General features: G+C 40.4%; 1 protein-coding gene across 1 annotated transcript in view; it reads right to left on the bottom strand.

Annotated features, from left to right (window-relative positions):
- Positions 1 to 588: 588 nt before the first annotated feature.
- The window catches only part of SLC49A4 (solute carrier family 49 member 4), a 71,567-nt gene continuing 54,366 nt past the window's right edge, over positions 589 to 17,789 (bottom strand). Inside the window, exons 8-9 of the mRNA XM_037132348.2 lie at positions 9,520 to 9,702; positions 589 to 1,655 (exon numbers count right to left, since the gene is read on the bottom strand). Coding sequence (XP_036988243.2) covers positions 1,540 to 1,655; positions 9,520 to 9,702 — 299 coding nt within the window. The 3' untranslated portion in view covers positions 589 to 1,539. The remainder of the gene's footprint in view (positions 1,656 to 9,519; positions 9,703 to 17,789) is intronic.

Below are 17,789 nucleotides of genomic sequence, written 5' to 3'. Positions count from 1 at the left end.
AGTAATAGAATCTTCCTGCATAACTGAGGTGGGTTAATGCATAGTGCTGAATTTATCAAGGGGGCAAGGAGGGACAACTGGAACTATGTGTGAGTGGGTGCGATGATTTATGCACACAGGCAGAGATGACCAGCTTTCCTTAACCATACTTCACCATCTTGGGTGGCCGAAGGAGCTGCCTTGTACTCTGCCCCAAAATACAAATTATATATATATAATATGTATTTGGCTGACCAGGAAGACACAATTTCAAGTGAGGAAAAAAGGAGAGAGGGTTGAATGAAGCTAGGAATAATAAAGGCAAAGTATTATTTTTGACTTTGGGAGGAAATGTTTGGTTTTTCTGTGTGAGGGGAATTAGGTAAATGTGAATAGTGGTAATAATCATAACCCTGCAAGAGAATATTTTATGTCGCAATGAAATACATGCCTGAGAGCCATTCAATAAGTCATTGTTATTTTTTACAAAGTTATCATCCATAGAAAGAAAACCAGTACTGACAAAATACTGCCCTCTCCAATGCACTGACCCCATATGAAACTGGATGTTTTACAACCTGAATTAAAATACAAGAATGTAATCAGAAATCACTGAACAGAAGTTTTAATGTTGTTAAGTTCTTATTTTCAAACAAGGCTCATTTAATAAAATGTAACCCCTGTAAGTATTAGCTGATGCCAGACTTATCATATATATATACACACACATATATATATGCTGAAGACACAGAGTGTTCCATGTGATTTGTCATATTTCTTTTAACAAAGTGCTAAATCAGAAGGAAATTACGCTTTGCATACAATTTTAATGAATCTACATCAAACATTTAGTCACCTTTAATATAACTTTTAAAAGCCTAATAGATGAAACTGTATTTCACAGAAACGAGGGTAAGTTAACACCGAGACACAGTGTGTTCTGAAGACACTGGAAAGCGCGTGACCACCACCGTAAAGGTGGCCACCGGTCTTTGACCTAATTAAAAATAAGGAGTCATGTAAGAAATGGCTTTATTAGGAAAAAAATGTAGTGTACACGTGGCTAATTTTTATCATTGATAAACCTCTTGGCTGTTTCAGAGTTAAAAATCACATATGAGGTTTAAACTTCTTTAGAAGTTGTTGGCATGTCTTCCTATTCTGATATGTGACTTGGGGAGGGTTATCTCCCTGGGGCAGACACTCCGTGTCTTTTCATAATTACAACCCGTCGGTCAGTAGTTTAGCACTGGCACAGAACACAGAGGCAATTATTCAGGTAGTACCTCGTGTGTGAGACATCGATCACACTTCCAAACCCAGAATCACGCACAGGTGTGCGATTTCTAGAGTTTTTAAGTCTCCTTTTTATCACTCAAGTCCCACATTATTATTACTTAGTAGTAATTAAATCAACGTGACCATCTGTAACCCAACAAAACCTCTGAATGAAGTTTCTCTCTTCTCCTTTTTATCCTGTTAGGTGTGCAATTCCAAGCAAATGTGCAGAATGCAGTATTGATTTCCAGTCTCTTTATAAACTCCTTCAGATCTGCGCTATTAAACGGAGACAACCACATCAAGATAGAGTCTGTCATAGGATTCCCTGAAGCACAGAATGAGGAGGAGACTGAGCAAACACGACCCAGGAAGGCACCAGTTGAACCAAGACAACTCTGTAAGACAAAAACGTGAAGACGTAAGCGTTGGGCGGTGTGCCGGCAGCAACCCGCTCTGCGTTCAAAGGCACTTGGGATCAATGCGCCTTAGCAGGCTCCACCACTGGCCTTCGATAAACAGTGATGATCTGGCATCCAAGTGATGCATGTCGCGTATTACAGAGCTCTCATGTGGAGTGTTTTTAATCAATGTTGTTAATAACTTTTCATCAATTTAATCCACCATGACTTGGATGGCAAAAAAAATCTATTAACTACAAAGAAAAAAAACCAATCACCTTTAACTGTTAGTTCGCTAATTATTTTTTCAGTGCCCTCTAATCACCCTCACTCTTGTCCTTGTTTAGAAATATCTGCTGAATCAGAAAGACAAATAAAATCACCTGAACTTTGAGATAACATTTTAACATATTTTTTGGATAGAAACATCAAATTCTCAGCAAAAAAATCAAGTCATAATTCATTGTAAAACAGATGAAAAATATATTAAAAAATAAAGTAAAACTTAAAAAAAATACTAATTCTACCCTCAGAGAAACTACTGTGACTGTTTCAGCTTATTTTTTTCTAGTCTTTTATTTTTTTTCCTGCAAGCATAATTGTTATGTGTGATGCCAATTACCAGAAAACCTACAAGAATCATCAGAACAGACGATTCTGTTGTGACCTGATTTAAGGGCATCAAGAACATGCTTCTTCATAAAGCCTTGCTCATGACTTCTGGACCCTGCAACAGCCCATGCCTGGGTCTCTTGCTAGGGCTCCAGGCCAGCTGTTTAGAGGCTGCCTCCGCCTATTTTTCCTCCAGCTCCAGCAGCCCTTGAGCTCTACATCTGTTCGGCTTTCCTCCACCCCGACCCCTTTTCCAGCCAATCCCAAGACTCTGCGTGCAGAAGTGAGCAGCTTCTTGGGATTGGGGGCAGGGCAGGGGGTAACTTCTATAGTTTAATATTCATTCAGCAGTTTTGATTTTATAAAACAACAAATGAGATAAAGAAGTTCCCTGGTACGTTTTTCTTTGGGCCCTGCTATCGGTTTATATTTTCCTTTGTACTTCTAAAGAATGCTAATATTGCTCTAATCTTCAAAATCATCCTGAAGATTTCCACACTGCTGCTTCAGTGTAATCCATAATTCATATGAGTGACTAAAAGAGCAATTTATGCTCAAGAATGGAAATTCAACAATAAACCGGTAAGAAATGGTGCTGAAATACCTTTTTTTGCTGTAATATGCTCACAAAACATGCCTCCCCACCTCTCAATTTCTACATTTTAAAAGTTAGACATGCTATTATATAGCATGTAACAAAGACATGTATTTCAATGATAGTTTTATGCAAAGCTGTTTTCTGTGCTTTTCTTGGATTGAATATAATCTAATACTCAGAAAGACTGAGACCTCTGGGATCTTGTCTTTATTCTGATATTCCCTGAAACGACACACAGGTGTTCTCTGTTTTTATGTTAGCCACGCAGTGTCTGGAGTTCCGATGCCAGTTTTACTAGGCAAAAAAGCAGCAGTAAAAATAAGGAAGAGAAAGAGCAGCAAAACACTGACAACAGCACACCGCTTGTGGTGAGCATTTGGACTTTAACGTCAAATTTGCCGCTGCATTTTATGGGGAGCTAGAACAAACACATGATGTGTTCTTGCTCCTCTTAAATCTCATCATTTTTTTTTGCCAAAGCAAAATTTGTCAATACTAAGCACAACTTAGTCAAATACTTCCAAAGCAGGCCTTATTTTATCAGAGTTGTAAAAGTATTCCTTCTACCTGGGTTCAAACGGATCCTTAAATATGCCGCATAATGGCCTCATAGGGTCACGGTGGGTTGGCTCGTTTTTAGTTACGCCTCTCTCTGTAAAGTCAAGTCCACCTTTCAGGAAGTGGGCCTGACTCAGCCAACTGTTAAGTGTTCTCTGAAATTCTTTGCCTTTTAAGAAAGCAAAAGGTCCGAGCTGGGAACAGGCACACTTCCCACTGATAACCACTCACAAAAACCGTAAGTTAGGTACTCTGACAAACCGGAAATGGTTCAAAAGCCTCACTGGGCTTAGCAACAGCCAAGCCAACTGCTGTCCTTTCCTGGCCAGTGTCATATGACGTAATTGAGCCAACATAGTTCTTATCCAATGAAATTTTATTCTTATCCTTGAAATCTTTTAATGTGAGCATATTTTCTAACATCCCTTCCCTTTGTCCTTAACTGGAGAAAATATAAATCCATACTGTAAGGCTCCACAATTTGCCTCTATATTTCTAGTATTTATTATCCACACTCTAACCTGAGCACTCCCTTTGCCGATGTATATAGTTCAGACAGGTGCTGTTCCCCTCAGTGAAGAGAACTGCGCCGAGTGGTGATGCTCGGTTGGAGCCAAACTAATTAGGATTCTGCTCGTCCTCTTGGGAAGCAGTTTCCTCCAGAAGCAGTGTGGTACTTCCCACTTCCTCCTTCCCTTCAGCAAGCGACACCAGGCGCTTGTCTGGTTGCATGTACCGTCACCCAGAGCCAACCTTCTATTTTTGTGTGGTGGTTCAACCGGAATCACAATGATGTAGCAAAACTGTCTCCTTTCTCATTTAAGAGGAGCCAGCTGACACCGTGATTTCACACACAATGTAACAGAATTACCCAACAGACCAGACCATCGACCATCGAACACACTGCAGTGTTTTACTCCTTACATATAAAAATACTTCTCACCAGCGCACAATCTGCTGAACCTGCTCTAGCAACCAGTAGTCAACCCCTCCCACCTCAGCCAGGCGCCTGAATCTTTTGAGCCACAGTGCAGCCTCACAGGCACGGTCAGCTACTTTGAAATGAAAGAACTGAGGTAAAAAACAAAACAAACAAAAAAACCCAACCTCTACTGCTTTTAGTCAAAACCTGTTGCAAAGCTTCTAGAACAGCAACCAAAAACCCAGATAACACAGATTTCAGAATCAGTTACACACTACAAAACAGAACACTGAGACACGTTTCAGGGCATCTGAAGAATACGAAACGCTCCCACACTGACTCTGAGTGAGGTGGTCAGAGGGAGGCATCGCGGCGCCATCTGAGATAATTGGCCGAGACTCTCAAATCAAGTATTACAGGAAGCAACTGAGTTTTACGTGCATGTTTATATTAGGAAACAAGTAACAATTTTTTTAAAAAGTGACCATAAAAAAGCCAAGCCAGAAAAACTCTTAAGAAAATTCCGACACTGCCCCAGTCACCCAAAGCAGAATCAAAACAGGACGTGGGAGACTAGTGACCATGGGCTCCAAATAAGCTGGTGGCACTGGCATAGGAGCCGGTGTGACATCTGCTGTCAGTGACGGTGATGGGCACAATCTGCAAGCAAATCACCAGTGGAGCCTTTCTTGCTAAGCAAACCAATCTAACGTGGTCATTTTGGGGTTCGTCTGCACAGCCCTGAAAAGCTGCTTCGGATGTAATTGCCTCCCAGAAAGCACATTGTGGGGAGATAAAGCTCCAGTTAGGAAGTGTAGTGCTTCTCCGAGGAGAGACTTAAAAAACCCACAGATCTTTGTGATGATTAAATAGCTGGCCTTCTAGTCATGTAACTAATAGTTGAACTATAACATGTAACTTAACTTCTAGGTAAATTTTTCAAGTTTTAAAAATGCCTAAATTATGACACTTGAACAGTGGCTTTAATGGAAGGAAATTCAATTTATCATAGAATTTATTGAGCCCTGGCTGGGTGGCTCAGTTGGTTGGAGTGCCATCCTGTACAGAAGAAGTTGTGGGTTTGATCACTGGTCAGGGCACACAGCTGGGTTGTGGGTTCCACCCCTGACCAGGGCGTGTGCAGGGGGCAACCCGATCAGTGCTTCTCTCTCACACCGATGTTTCTCCACTTTTCCCTTCCTCTCTAAAATCAATAAAAACTTATCCTTGGGTGTGAATTACAAAAGAATGTTGAGGGTAAAAGATATTTTTAGGAAATAATTTTACATAATGCTCAGAGTTGCAATTTTTGTGTCCCCATACCTCAGCTGTAAGGTGTGGGGACTTGGTCACACAACACCCTAACACGACAGGACTTCCAGGACAGCATCAGCTGTTCTGCATGAAAGCGCCTCTGCACGGTTTTCACAGGTCTAGCAGCCATAGCCTTTGAGAGGTGTGGGGTGTGTCTGTGTGTGTTCAGTGGACACACTCACAAACATACACACAATAGCATCTCTTTCAAACTGAAGCATAGATACTTAAATTCCCAACTCCAACAATTCCCAATTGTTACTTACCTAGAAGGAAATAAAACAAGCATTTGGGGAGTGCCAGTTATGCCCTGGTCTAGACTCTTGCACAGAGGTCTTCTCATTAACTTTATAAGATGTAAAAATGTGCTCAGATTTTTCTTCCTGAAAATCACCTTGTTGGAGTAAAAGTGTTTATTATTTATAGGAGACCATTCTGCGTGGCGTGGGCCCTGCTCCCACTGGGAGATGCACAGGACCCATGCCACGGATAGGTTCTCCCATGGGGAATCAGGCCCTGTGCCTAGACTGCTACGAGACTTGCTTTTGCTAAAACTCCCTCATCCTGAATTGAGGCAGAAAACATTTACTGCTAAGTGACTTCCTAAAATCCATGCTAAACCTTCCAAGGACCAGTATAACTGGTTCACCACTTTTGCCTTTTCATTTGTAAATATCCCTCTTCTGTGATGTGATTAGTAGCATCCTCTCCTTTGTTTTCTGTAAAAGGTAACAACCTAAAGGGAACCTGTGCATAGTTAATGAGGACCTTCATGTAATGTGCCCAGAAAGACAATAAAAGCCCATCGAAGCAAGGTCCGAGGCTTTTGGCTCCTCTTGAGAGCAAAACCGCCCACCCTTTTTCTCCACAGGATTCGGTAGTCCATGTGAATTTCTTCTGTCTCAGCTACAACGCCGTGGACCCCACAAGCTGGGGTCTGCAACAGTTATTTTAAAAGTTCCCATAATGATGGAGTTCAGGCAGAAACCTTTAACATTTACACAGACATGTGTAAGAACATGTGATCAGACACCAGCCAAAAAGAGGAAAGCTTATTTTCCCTTGCTAGATAAATCTTTGATTACATCAGTGAGACAGGAAGTAGAAGAAATGTTGCTAAATCTGCTGCCTGGGTCAAAGAAACAAAAGTATCTGCCTATATCTGGTCACTATGAATCTGCAGAATGAGCGCCCATTGCCTAATGTCAATATCAGTGAATTCACGTTCAACAGATTGACAGCTGCAGCTGGATCTAGGGGAGTGACAGAGACACTCTCCTGGCCAAACACAATGGCCAGGAGTGCACTGGGCTCCACCACAGTCAGTGTAGGGATATTCCCTGCCTTAAACTGGTCAATAAATACACGTTACAGTCTAGAGACCACATGCAAGAGGTGTATGGGGGAGTAACAGTATCTGGCATCTACTGTTGTTTTTATTTGGAGGACACACCTCTACTTCCAGCAGACAGGAAAAACCACGCTCTAGTAGGCTGCAAGGGTCGCCGACCACACCTGTGCCCATGAGCTGAAAAGCTGCCCTGAACGGGCAACACAGCCATCTCTGGTACTTCACCAGGCAAAAGAGAGGCACTGAGCCTCTTTTAATTGCAACTGTGACATGAGTGAAGTAGATTAAAGGGGCTATATCATAGTTATTAGAAGATTCTGTTTAGAAAACTCACTGGGAGCAAATACCTTAGCCCAACGCCGGGGATGGCACGCTCCCTAATGGAAACATGTTCCAGGAGGACAGTCGAGAGTGGTCTGATGCCATTAACGGCAACTCCTTTACACGATCAAACATACATCAAGTTTGACCAAGTTAAAAGCTACTTCACACGCATTACTCATTGACAGAAATAATCTAGTTTGCTGTTAACTAGAACAAGAAATTAATATATCATTTGTATGCCTTTTGCTGTTAGATGAAAGTACTGTGCCAAAAGCTGTCTGAATCCCAGGGCAAATTCTGTTTCGTCAGCTTTGAAAGTTTCAAAAATGTATTTTCCTAAGGAGGTAAATGTGGTTACTATTTAAACTATAAGCCTGTCAGAAAGTCTTCCATCAACAAGTAGTCCTCTTGGGAGCATCACTTTTTAGACCACTTATTACTACATTTGAATCTTACAGATTCCTTTATGCACAGATTAACCAAATGGACTGATATTTATTTGATGGGTAGTTAGGAGAACAGCAATGGGTAGGAGGAGGGAAGGTAATAATATTAGATTAGTTAAAATGAGAAATAAGCCCTGGCTGGTATAGCTCAGTGGATTGAGCATGGGCCTGTGAAGCAAAGGGTCGCTGGTTCGGTTCCTTGTCAGGGCCTGGGTTGCAGGCCTGGTTCCTAGTAGGGGACACATGAAAGGCAACCACACATTGATGTTTCTCTCCCACTTTCTCCTTCCCTTCCCCCTCTCTAAAAATAAATAAATAAAATATTTTTTTAAAAGAAATAAAATGAAATATAAACCTTGCAGAAATTGATAAAAACTTTATATTCAAGAATCACAAGTAAAAAATTCTTATTTTAAGATGCAAAATAAGCCTTGGCTGGTGTAGCTCAGTGGATTGAGCACGGGCTGCGAACCAGGGGGTTGCCAGTTCGATTCCCAGTCAGGGCACATGCCTGGGTTGTGGGCTGGATCCCCGGTGGGGGCCACCTAGGAGGCAACCACACATTGCTGTTTCTCTCCCCCTCTTTCTCCCTCCCTTCTCCTCTCTTTAAAAATAAATAAATAAAACCTTTTAAAAAATAAAAATATGCTCCAAAAATCCTAGATAATTATGTCAAAATTTTCTGAAATAGTAAAACAGAATTTGGATTACGGAAGACAGAATATCAGAGAACACCAAACAACTGTTCAAAAGGAAGCCAGCACAAACCTACGGACCCCAACGGCAGCTCGGCCTGCCCTCAACAAGCCCGGCAACCTCTCCAGCTGTCCCTGCAGCGCCCCCTCCTGCCCCCTTGAAGGTCGTCCGAAAGTCTCATTCGCTCCTGGAGTCCCTTCTCAACTTTCTTCCCATCAATCAAGTCTTAATAGATCAAATGCCTTCTGAGCAGAAAGATGCTGCCACGAAGAAAGAACTCCTTCAACAACCTGCCCAACAAAGGTACTGCCTCCGGGCCCACCGACACTGCCCTCTCCTCCGGCTCCTTTTGTCCAGGGTGAACTTCTCCCTGGGTTCAGGACCCCATCCCTGCCTCCTTTGTTCCGGTTCTCCCATTTCTTCAAAGGTAGAGCCCTGGGGTTCTAACTTCAACCCTTTTTCTACTCTATACATGCCTTGATCATGTGTAGCTATTAAAACTTAATGAAATAAAAAATCTAGTTCCTTAGCTGCACTCACTTCATGTGGCTAGTGGCTACTGTATTGGACAGTACAGTCAAAACACGTTTGCATTATCAGAGAAAGTTCTGTTTGGGCAGAGCCGTTCTGCACACCCTGTGTATCCTTGGATGAGCTATCACTCTTCACTAAGGCTTTAAACCATGTACCCCCGATATTATCAGCAACTAACACCCTATGTTAAGACAGGAGAGTCTAAGTATATTTTTAAAGCAATAAGAACCTGCATATTAGAATCACCAATGGGGCTTTATATATAAATGGTGGGCTCTAGTCCAGGTTAATTAAATCAGAAATTCTATGAGGGGTAAGGCTGCATTAGATCAGATTAGGATGCATTTAAAAAAATAAATAGCTAGAGGTATTTTCTTTTATTGGTACGTAAAAGCCCAAATAAAGTCATATGCCCTGGTGAGAATTCTCCATATGAACTCCCTATACAGCAGTGCCACACACCTCTCTGCTGACACAGACAGTAATCAAAAAGTCAAGTTTCTTACCTGTGTGATAAAATGTGAGAAAAAATAAAAGTACTCCCATGAATATATTACTTAAAAAAGTGACAACTCCACAAGTAATTCCTTCTGGAACTGGGTAGACAGTTTCCACAAAAAGCTCAAAAAATATAGGTATACTGCTATTCAGGAACACTCCCAGGAGGATACAGGAGGCGTACAACGTCACTGGAAGAAAAACACACACATTTTAGTCTCCCGGCAGCAGCCGCGAGTCGTATCAGACGGACCTTCTGGGTCTCCTCTTCTGTGAAATTTGACTCTGCAATTTCATCTCTTGTCACTGGCAGTCAATAAAGTTTGACAAAAGCATCATACATCTGTCAGCTCTTCACTCAGGTGAGCAGACGGGGAAAGGTTTTGTTGCTGGATGATTACCAGTTTATTTGCTTTATCTTTTGATGGATTATTCCAAAGCACAGAAACAATCTTACCATGATAATATAATTTAAAGGACTCTTACTTCTTAGTCACACACTCCTGGCAAATAGAGAGATAGATAAAATATAGCAACTTAATTAGAAATCTAGACTCGTTCTATAATTTTAAAGAGAACTTAAAAATCTAAGAATAAACATAAGAAACATTATGTGTTACTGAAAATTATATATTTAAAGAGGCTGGTTAATATAGCCCCTTAAGTACAAAATAAAATTCAGTATGCAATTCCTAGAGAAATGCTTGAAATAGAATTAGTTTTCAATTGTTTTAAAATTTGTAACATTTTTGGACAGAAAACATTTTACCCAGAAATATATAATCAATCCCCAATTAACCAACGAAAAGCCTATTTACCCCATTCTGTAGTGGAATCTTTGAATAAGGACATTATTCTTTTTCTTAGATGAAAGTTTAGAGAAATACATCCCACTCCAAATAATTGTATCACTTGCTATTATCTGCATATAAACCTTCATAAACTTTAATTTGAAGGTGCAAATAGAACCAATGAGAAAAAAACTATATTCTATTTAGAAATCTAAAACATCTCCTATAGACTGGGAGTATATCATACCCACTAGTGATGAGGAGAATTTATTCTAAGCTCAAGGTTACCAGAAAAATATTTTTAATAAAAATATTTGTTAAGGATGGGGAGCACTGGAGGGGTGGGCTGGGATGGGAGTAAAAGACAGACAACTGTACTTGAACAATAATTAAATAAATACATTTAAAAAATATATTTAAATACATTTATACATTTAATAAATAAATACATTTAAAAATATTTGTTAAGGAAGAAATTTCTGTACGGGAACTACAGAAAGCGAGGGAGTTATGTAAAACCTGTTATGTATTATTCATAAAACATATCGAATTACCAGAATTTATCATAACTGCTTACAACAATTAATAGTCCATGACGTTGTTGAAGAGGTAAAACAATAACATCCACTGTTTTCTAATAGAATTTCTCCAATTCACCTCAACTCCCACTTCCTCTTCCAATTATACTGGTCTTCCTGGGTCATAAATATTTTGTGCATTCAATTAACATAAACAGCTGGTGATTACTTTGACTTTTTTTGCACGCATAGCACAGGAGAACGCAGAACAAAAGATGACAGCGCGGAACAAACACGCTGCTGGCTAAAGCGGTGACCACGTTATCCACACAGCTACATGGGAAGCATCGGATACTCACAATAAATACCATTTAAATCATGAAGTAACAGTCAAGAGAGTCTTAGAAACGACAAAACCTAACACTTCTCGCTCACTGTTTATTTGCTAGACACAGACCACGTAAATCAATCAACCCGTTCAGCTTAACAACATGACTCATTAGCAGCCCATTAGGAAACCTAGGGATGGAATATCACTAATGGATTTTGTAGAATACTCTATCTATAACACACTTTATAATAATTTATTGGTCAGTTAGTGGTAATCAGAGCAGAGATGGCTCCTGACCCAAACAGAGATGAGCCTAGGAATTTAAAAATGACAGAAAAATGCAAACCCTTAAGACCCCAAAAGTGTTACTTCTAAGTAAGAATTCACAAACCAGTGATAGACTTACTGTTTTTTTAAGGAAATATGTTTGGAAATAATCCTTTTTGACATTTATATTTCTGAAGGAAATATGCCCTCACATGTAATTTGTGATCAGGCAAATTTAAAATGTAATACCTAAAAAATAATCATAATCTGTATTTAATAGATTAAATGCATGTTGTAAAAGAAAGAACGGTAACATAATGATGAGGACATACTGTAAAGGGACTAGCTATTGGTTTAAAGTCTTGAAAACAGAGACTTGATTTTACTGATTTTTATCAGCCATGATAAAAAAAAAAGAGCAAGAGCAGGAGAGAGACTCGGGATGCCCCCGAGGTGAGCTCAGTGAGGCAGGGCCTCGTCTGAACCCCTCAGGGCCACGCCACGCCCATGGCCTCATTTTATCCTCTGCACAAATTTTTGGACTTTGGTTTCCTAGGTACCTAAATTCTGGGAAGGGAAGAGGAAATCTTTGTCATCGGAAAAATAAAATTTGTACTGTGATCAACTTTGTTGATGGAACTGTAAATAGTTCCTCTTCTGGTGGGTAATTGAAAATGCCTATCAAAATAAATAACACACAGTTTGACCCAGCAATTCCAGGTCTAGACATTCATCCTGCAGCTATTCAGGTACAAGTGTGTAAAGCAGACTCACTGAAATATTGTTTGTAGTATAAAATGTATTAAAACCAAGCTAAATGTCTATCAATAGGAGGTTGGTTGTTAAAAAACTTACTAAACAATGGTACATTATGCAGCCACTAAAGAGGAATGAACTCCAGCCCTGGCCAGGTGGCTCAGCTGGTTGGAGCATCGACCCAAACCCTGAAAGGTGTGGGTTTGATCCCTGGTCAGGGTGCATATGGCATGTGGGGGGCAAGCAATTGATATTTCTCTCTCACATTGATGTTTCTCTCTCTCAAACAAATAAACATATAAGAAAAAAATGAATTAACTCTGTAGGTACTGATATTAAGAACATCTGCCCTGGCTGGTGTAGCTCAGTGGACTGAGCGTGGACTGTGAACCAAAGGGTCACTGGTTCGATTCCCAGTCAGGGCACATGCCAGGGTTGCGGGGCCAGGCCCCCCAGTGGCAGGCATTCAAGAGGCAACTACACATTGCTGTTTCTCTCCCTCTCTTTCTCTAAAAATAAATAAATAAAATAAAAAAGAACATCTAAGATATATAAGTAAAAAAAGGTGCAAAAGTGATACATGAAGGTCTGTCCAGAAAAAGCTCAGCCACTGTTAACATAACAAGAACAGTTTGTGCAACATCAGTATAACCTGGGTGCCAAGGAGAGTGGACTGGAATGTGCGTGTGTGAACAGTGAACAATGACGACTTCACGGTACTAGTCAGTGGGGGTGGTAGACGCCACTGAGTGAGCATGTGTACTGTGTGACCATCACATTCAAAATGACCGGGTGAGAAGAGCAATGGATCTGCATCACATTTGGTGTTAAGCTTGAACATTGCTCCACGGAAACTATTCAGATGATTCAGAAGGCTGCGGCCATGGGCAGCTGGTGACTGGCAGCTTCACCACGACATGCCCATTCATGCATGACAACTCATGCAGTCTTTTGGAGACACATCAAATCCCCCAGGTGACTCAGCTCCATTCCATCCCAGATTTGGCACCCTGTGACTTCTGGCTTTTCCCCAAACTAAAATCACCTTTGAAAGGGAAGAGATTTCAGACCATTGATAAGATTCAGGAAAATGCAACAGGGCAGCTTGTGGCGACTGGGAGAACTATGCGAGGTCCCGAGGTTCCTACTTAAAGGGAACTGAGGCATCACTGTCCTATGTACAATGTTTCTTCTACCTTGTATCTTCTTCAATAAATGTCTCTATTTTTCACAGTACATGGCTGGATACATTCTGGACAGACATTGATTTTTTTTTTTTTTAAAGGATATGTCAACATTTGTAAATGTATAGAATACTCTGGGCAAATGCTCAAGAAAGTGACATTCAGGGTTGCCCCTAGAGAGGGAAACTGGGGACCGATGGGGGGCGTAGACCCTTTTTCTACCTGATTTTGACTTTTTTACTATGTGTATATCTTACCTATTTGACAAAATTAAAAGAGAAATTTCACCGGTAATAAAACAGTGAATTGGTAGCTGACCCAACTGCACTTCACACAAGTCCGTTAGCGCACTGGCTCGTCAACACCGTCCAGGCCCAGGGGGCATGTGACCCAGTCCTGGTGCAGGATCCTGCACCTCAACGCTCCCACTTCACCTGTGAAACCCCCATGACACACCGGGAAAATGTGCCGTGGTGGATGATAACCTCGGAGGCCGGTAATGGAAAAGCAAGTACTTTCATTCAATTCTTTTACTCTCAATGTTTGCTTCCTGTGTTACTATAAAAATGACGAGCTAAGGGTTGTTTTACACCGGATAGATATGCTGAAATCACTTCTTATTGTGGAAACAAAAAAAATCAAGGTAATTTGCAAGGAAAGGGTTAAATTAAGATCTTCCTAATCAGAATGGGGGAAAGGTGGCCGGTCCTGACCGACTGAACACATTCCTCCCCAGTGTTCTGGGGCTCGCCTGAAGGAGAAGCTGATTATTAGAGTCTGAATTTGACTTCCATTTCAGTTTTCCACTTAGAGTCTGGTGCAGAGTCTTTATACACTGGTCTGGCAGATCTTGTCGGTGAGTGTCAGCTATTAAAAGTCAGGCAGACAAGATAATTCCATGCTCATCAGAGAGGGTTCAAACTACATGATCATTAAATAGTTCCATGACTTTCTATAGTACTGATGCTAAAGTTGTAACAAACTGTATTTCAATTAAAGAGCCGAGGTAATTGAGCAGAACCAACACAATGCTGATGAAGAGTTCTTTCAAAGAAGCTAATAAAATTTACAAATTCAGAGGCCCACAATTTAAACTGTAAAAAAAAAATCCTCCCATGTAGCGTAAAATACAGTCACAGTGGATGTTTCTCTAACATAAATTAGAGTAAAACCCTGAAAGTACTGGTCCCCCAATCCCACTCCCAATGACAAACTAAGTTACTAAAATTTAGGGAAATAAAACTATGTGTAAATACATTTTTATTAACTAAAACAATAAAAGTTTAGATGAGTAGCAGTTATAAAGCAAATCATAAAATTTCAGGTAAGAATAATAATTATTTCCACTCAACATTTAATGAGATTCTCAAGATATCATCAATAACAAAAAATTCAAATCTTGGATTTATATAACTTTTAAAACATTTTTTTTGAAAATGCTTCCAAATATATTATTATATTTGATCATCCTATCAATTCTTTGAGGCAGGTTAGGTATTTTACAGATGAACTGACCAAACAAAATTCTGAATGTCAAAATGACTTATTTAAAAACCATGCAAGTTAGCCGTGGTAATAATAAAAATAATGAAGGCCCACAAAATCGAGAACATTTCCCACCAACCCACTGAGTCAGATTGGAAAAAAAAAAATAATAAGCTTGGTATTTCTTTTACTCAATGGTACCGACACAACAGGCACACCTCCCAAATCTGTGTTCAGCACGAAGCTGGAAGGGATGCACATTCAGACAGACGGCAGCATCAAAAATAGAACACCGAAAGGTTACAAAGAAAAAGATGAACTTTAACCGCATAAACACAAAATGGGTCCAAAAATTATGGCTTAGATATATAACAGGGAACACTAGCTTCAACCTGTCTTCCAAACCATTTATCAGGGGCCTGCTGTCTGTGAGCCACTATGCTAGAGCGATAAAGGACATACTCTGTCTTCGAATCATTCCCAATCTAAAGGGATATGAGAGATGCCTATTGGCTCAGCAGGCAGTTTGTACACAAAAAAGTATTCAGAAGGTAGTCACACTTCATTGTCTTAGAAAAAGCTATGTCCAGTCATGAGAAACAAGAGCCTCCCAGTATTAGGTGCTGAGGGCAGCAGGAAAAGCGTGCTACATTCTAGGGATATTTTGAGCAGGACAATGACAAGCCATGGTAGGTTTACAAGAGAGGTACCATGCTAGTCAGTGATGGGAATCCATGTCCAGTGAGAAAAGGCTGTAAGAACTAGGGGACGTTTCGATTAAAAGGCTAAGGTCAGACATGATAAATATCTTCAAATGTTTGAGGACCATCAATGGAAGAGGGAAGGAGCTGACTTGCACTGTGGAAACCGTGTTGTTCCAGATCAGCTATCTCAACAGGAGGACGAATCTCCCAGGACCCAGAGCTGACTAACAACAGAACTGGTAATGTGTTTCTTCTTTTGAGATGTATTCAAATTGCAGTCAGAAGATGATCTATCTGGATTGTCATGGAAGAAATACACTGACATATTTATGGTATGATAAATAATATCAGATGATGACTAAGGTTCAATAAGCATATCATTAACAAAATTAAACTGATGTAGGTCGGCAAGTTTAACTAGGATATTAAAAATAAAAATGTTACAGGTGATTTTAGGGAGATAATAATAATAGAGGCCCTGACTGGTGTGGCTCAGTTGTTTGGCCATCATCCTGCACAGCAAAAGGTCAACAGTTCAATTCCCAGTCAGGGCTCATGCCTGGGTTGTGGGTTCAGTCTCTGGTTGGGGCTCATGTGAGAGAGGCAACTGATCAATGTTTCTTACATTGATTATTTCTCTCCCTCTCTTTCTCCCTCCCTTACTCTCCCTCTAAAATTAAATAAAATCTTTAAAAAAGAGAATTTGTTTATAGTTTTATGAAGAAACATAAAAAAGAATTAAGATTATAAAATAACAATACATTTTCATTGTGAAATGTTAAAGATTATAATCAAGAAATTTCCCTAAAGAGTAGGTTTATAAAATTAATATACTTTATTAGATACATTTTTATTACTGTGTATACTGACTAAATTTTTATTTTATGATAGAGTTAGGAAAGTAAGTGGGAATTATTAGATTAGACCTTTATTGAAAATATCTTTATAACTTAAATTTGATATGACAAGTGATAATAATACTTTTGGAAATAAAGGCACATCTACCTACAAAGAGCAAACATCCACATTGTGGGCTTCGAGCCAAGACGGACCCATAGGCAGATACACTTTGACTCCTTGCACAACCAAAAGGAGGACAACAAATTTGAAAACAAAAAACAACCAGAACTACCAGAAAAATCAAACTGTAAGGAAGTCCAACAACCAAAGAGTTAAAGAAGAAACATCCATCCAGACCAGTAGGAGGGGTGGGGACGAGCAGTCAGGGCAGAGAAGATGTGTGGCAAGGTGGAGGACCAGGTGGGTGAGGAGGCAGCTGGTGGGCTAGGCAACCCCACATTCATGTGCGGATAAAGTGGGAGGAACAACTGGAGAGCAAGACAGACCATGCAACCCAGGGTTCCAGCGCTGGGAAATAAAGCCTCAAAACCTGACTGTAAAAACCTGTGGGGGTTGTGGAGGTGGCAGGAGAAACTCCCAGACTCACAGGAGAGTTTGTTGGAGAGATTCAATGTACACAAAACCACCCACCCAGGGAATCAGCACCAGAAGGGCTCATTTGCTGGTGGGAAGCAGGGGAAGTGACTAAAAGCCAGTGGAGAGCTAAGCAGGTAGCATTGTTTCCTTTTGGACCCCTCCCCAACATACAGTGCCACAATGCAGTGAAGTGGGTTGCCCTACCCTGGCAAATATCTAAGCCTCTGCCCCTTAGAATGCAACAGGCATGCCGAGAAAAAAAAAAAACCCTCCAGAAAAGAATGGACCAAATCTCCAAAAACAGAACTAAGTAGTGAAGAGATAGCCAGCCTATGAGATGCACAGTTCAAAACACTGGTAATCAGGATGCTCAGACATGGTTGAGTGTGGTCACAAAATAGAGGAAGAAGTGAAGGTTATGAAAAGCGAAATAAAGAAAAACATACAGGGAACCAAAAGTGAAGGGAAGGAAACTGGGGCTCAAATCAATGATATGGAGAAGAAAGAAGTAAACATTCAACCAGAACAGAATAAAGAAACAAGAATTCAAGAAAATGAGGAGAGACTTAGGAACCTCTGGGACAACTTTAATCATTCCAATATCCAACTCATAAGGGTGCCATAAGGAGAAGAGGAAGAGCAAGAAATTGAAAACTTATTTGAACAAATAATAAAGGAGAACTTCCCCAATCTGGCAAAGGAAACAGACTTTCGGGGAGTCCAAGAAGCTCAGAGAGTCCCAAAGAAGGTGGACCTAAAGAGGAACACACCAAGGCACATCATCATTACATTACCCAAGATCAAA

This window comes from Artibeus jamaicensis, unplaced genomic scaffold (genome assembly GCF_021234435.1).
Source record: "Artibeus jamaicensis isolate MK-2021 breed Jamaican fruit bat unplaced genomic scaffold, CSHL_Jam_final contig_3126, whole genome shotgun sequence".
Classification (NCBI taxonomy): Eukaryota; Metazoa; Chordata; class Mammalia; order Chiroptera; family Phyllostomidae; genus Artibeus; species Artibeus jamaicensis.
The sequence above is the reverse complement of the archived record's forward strand: the minus strand, read 5'-3'. Positions and strand labels throughout refer to the sequence as shown.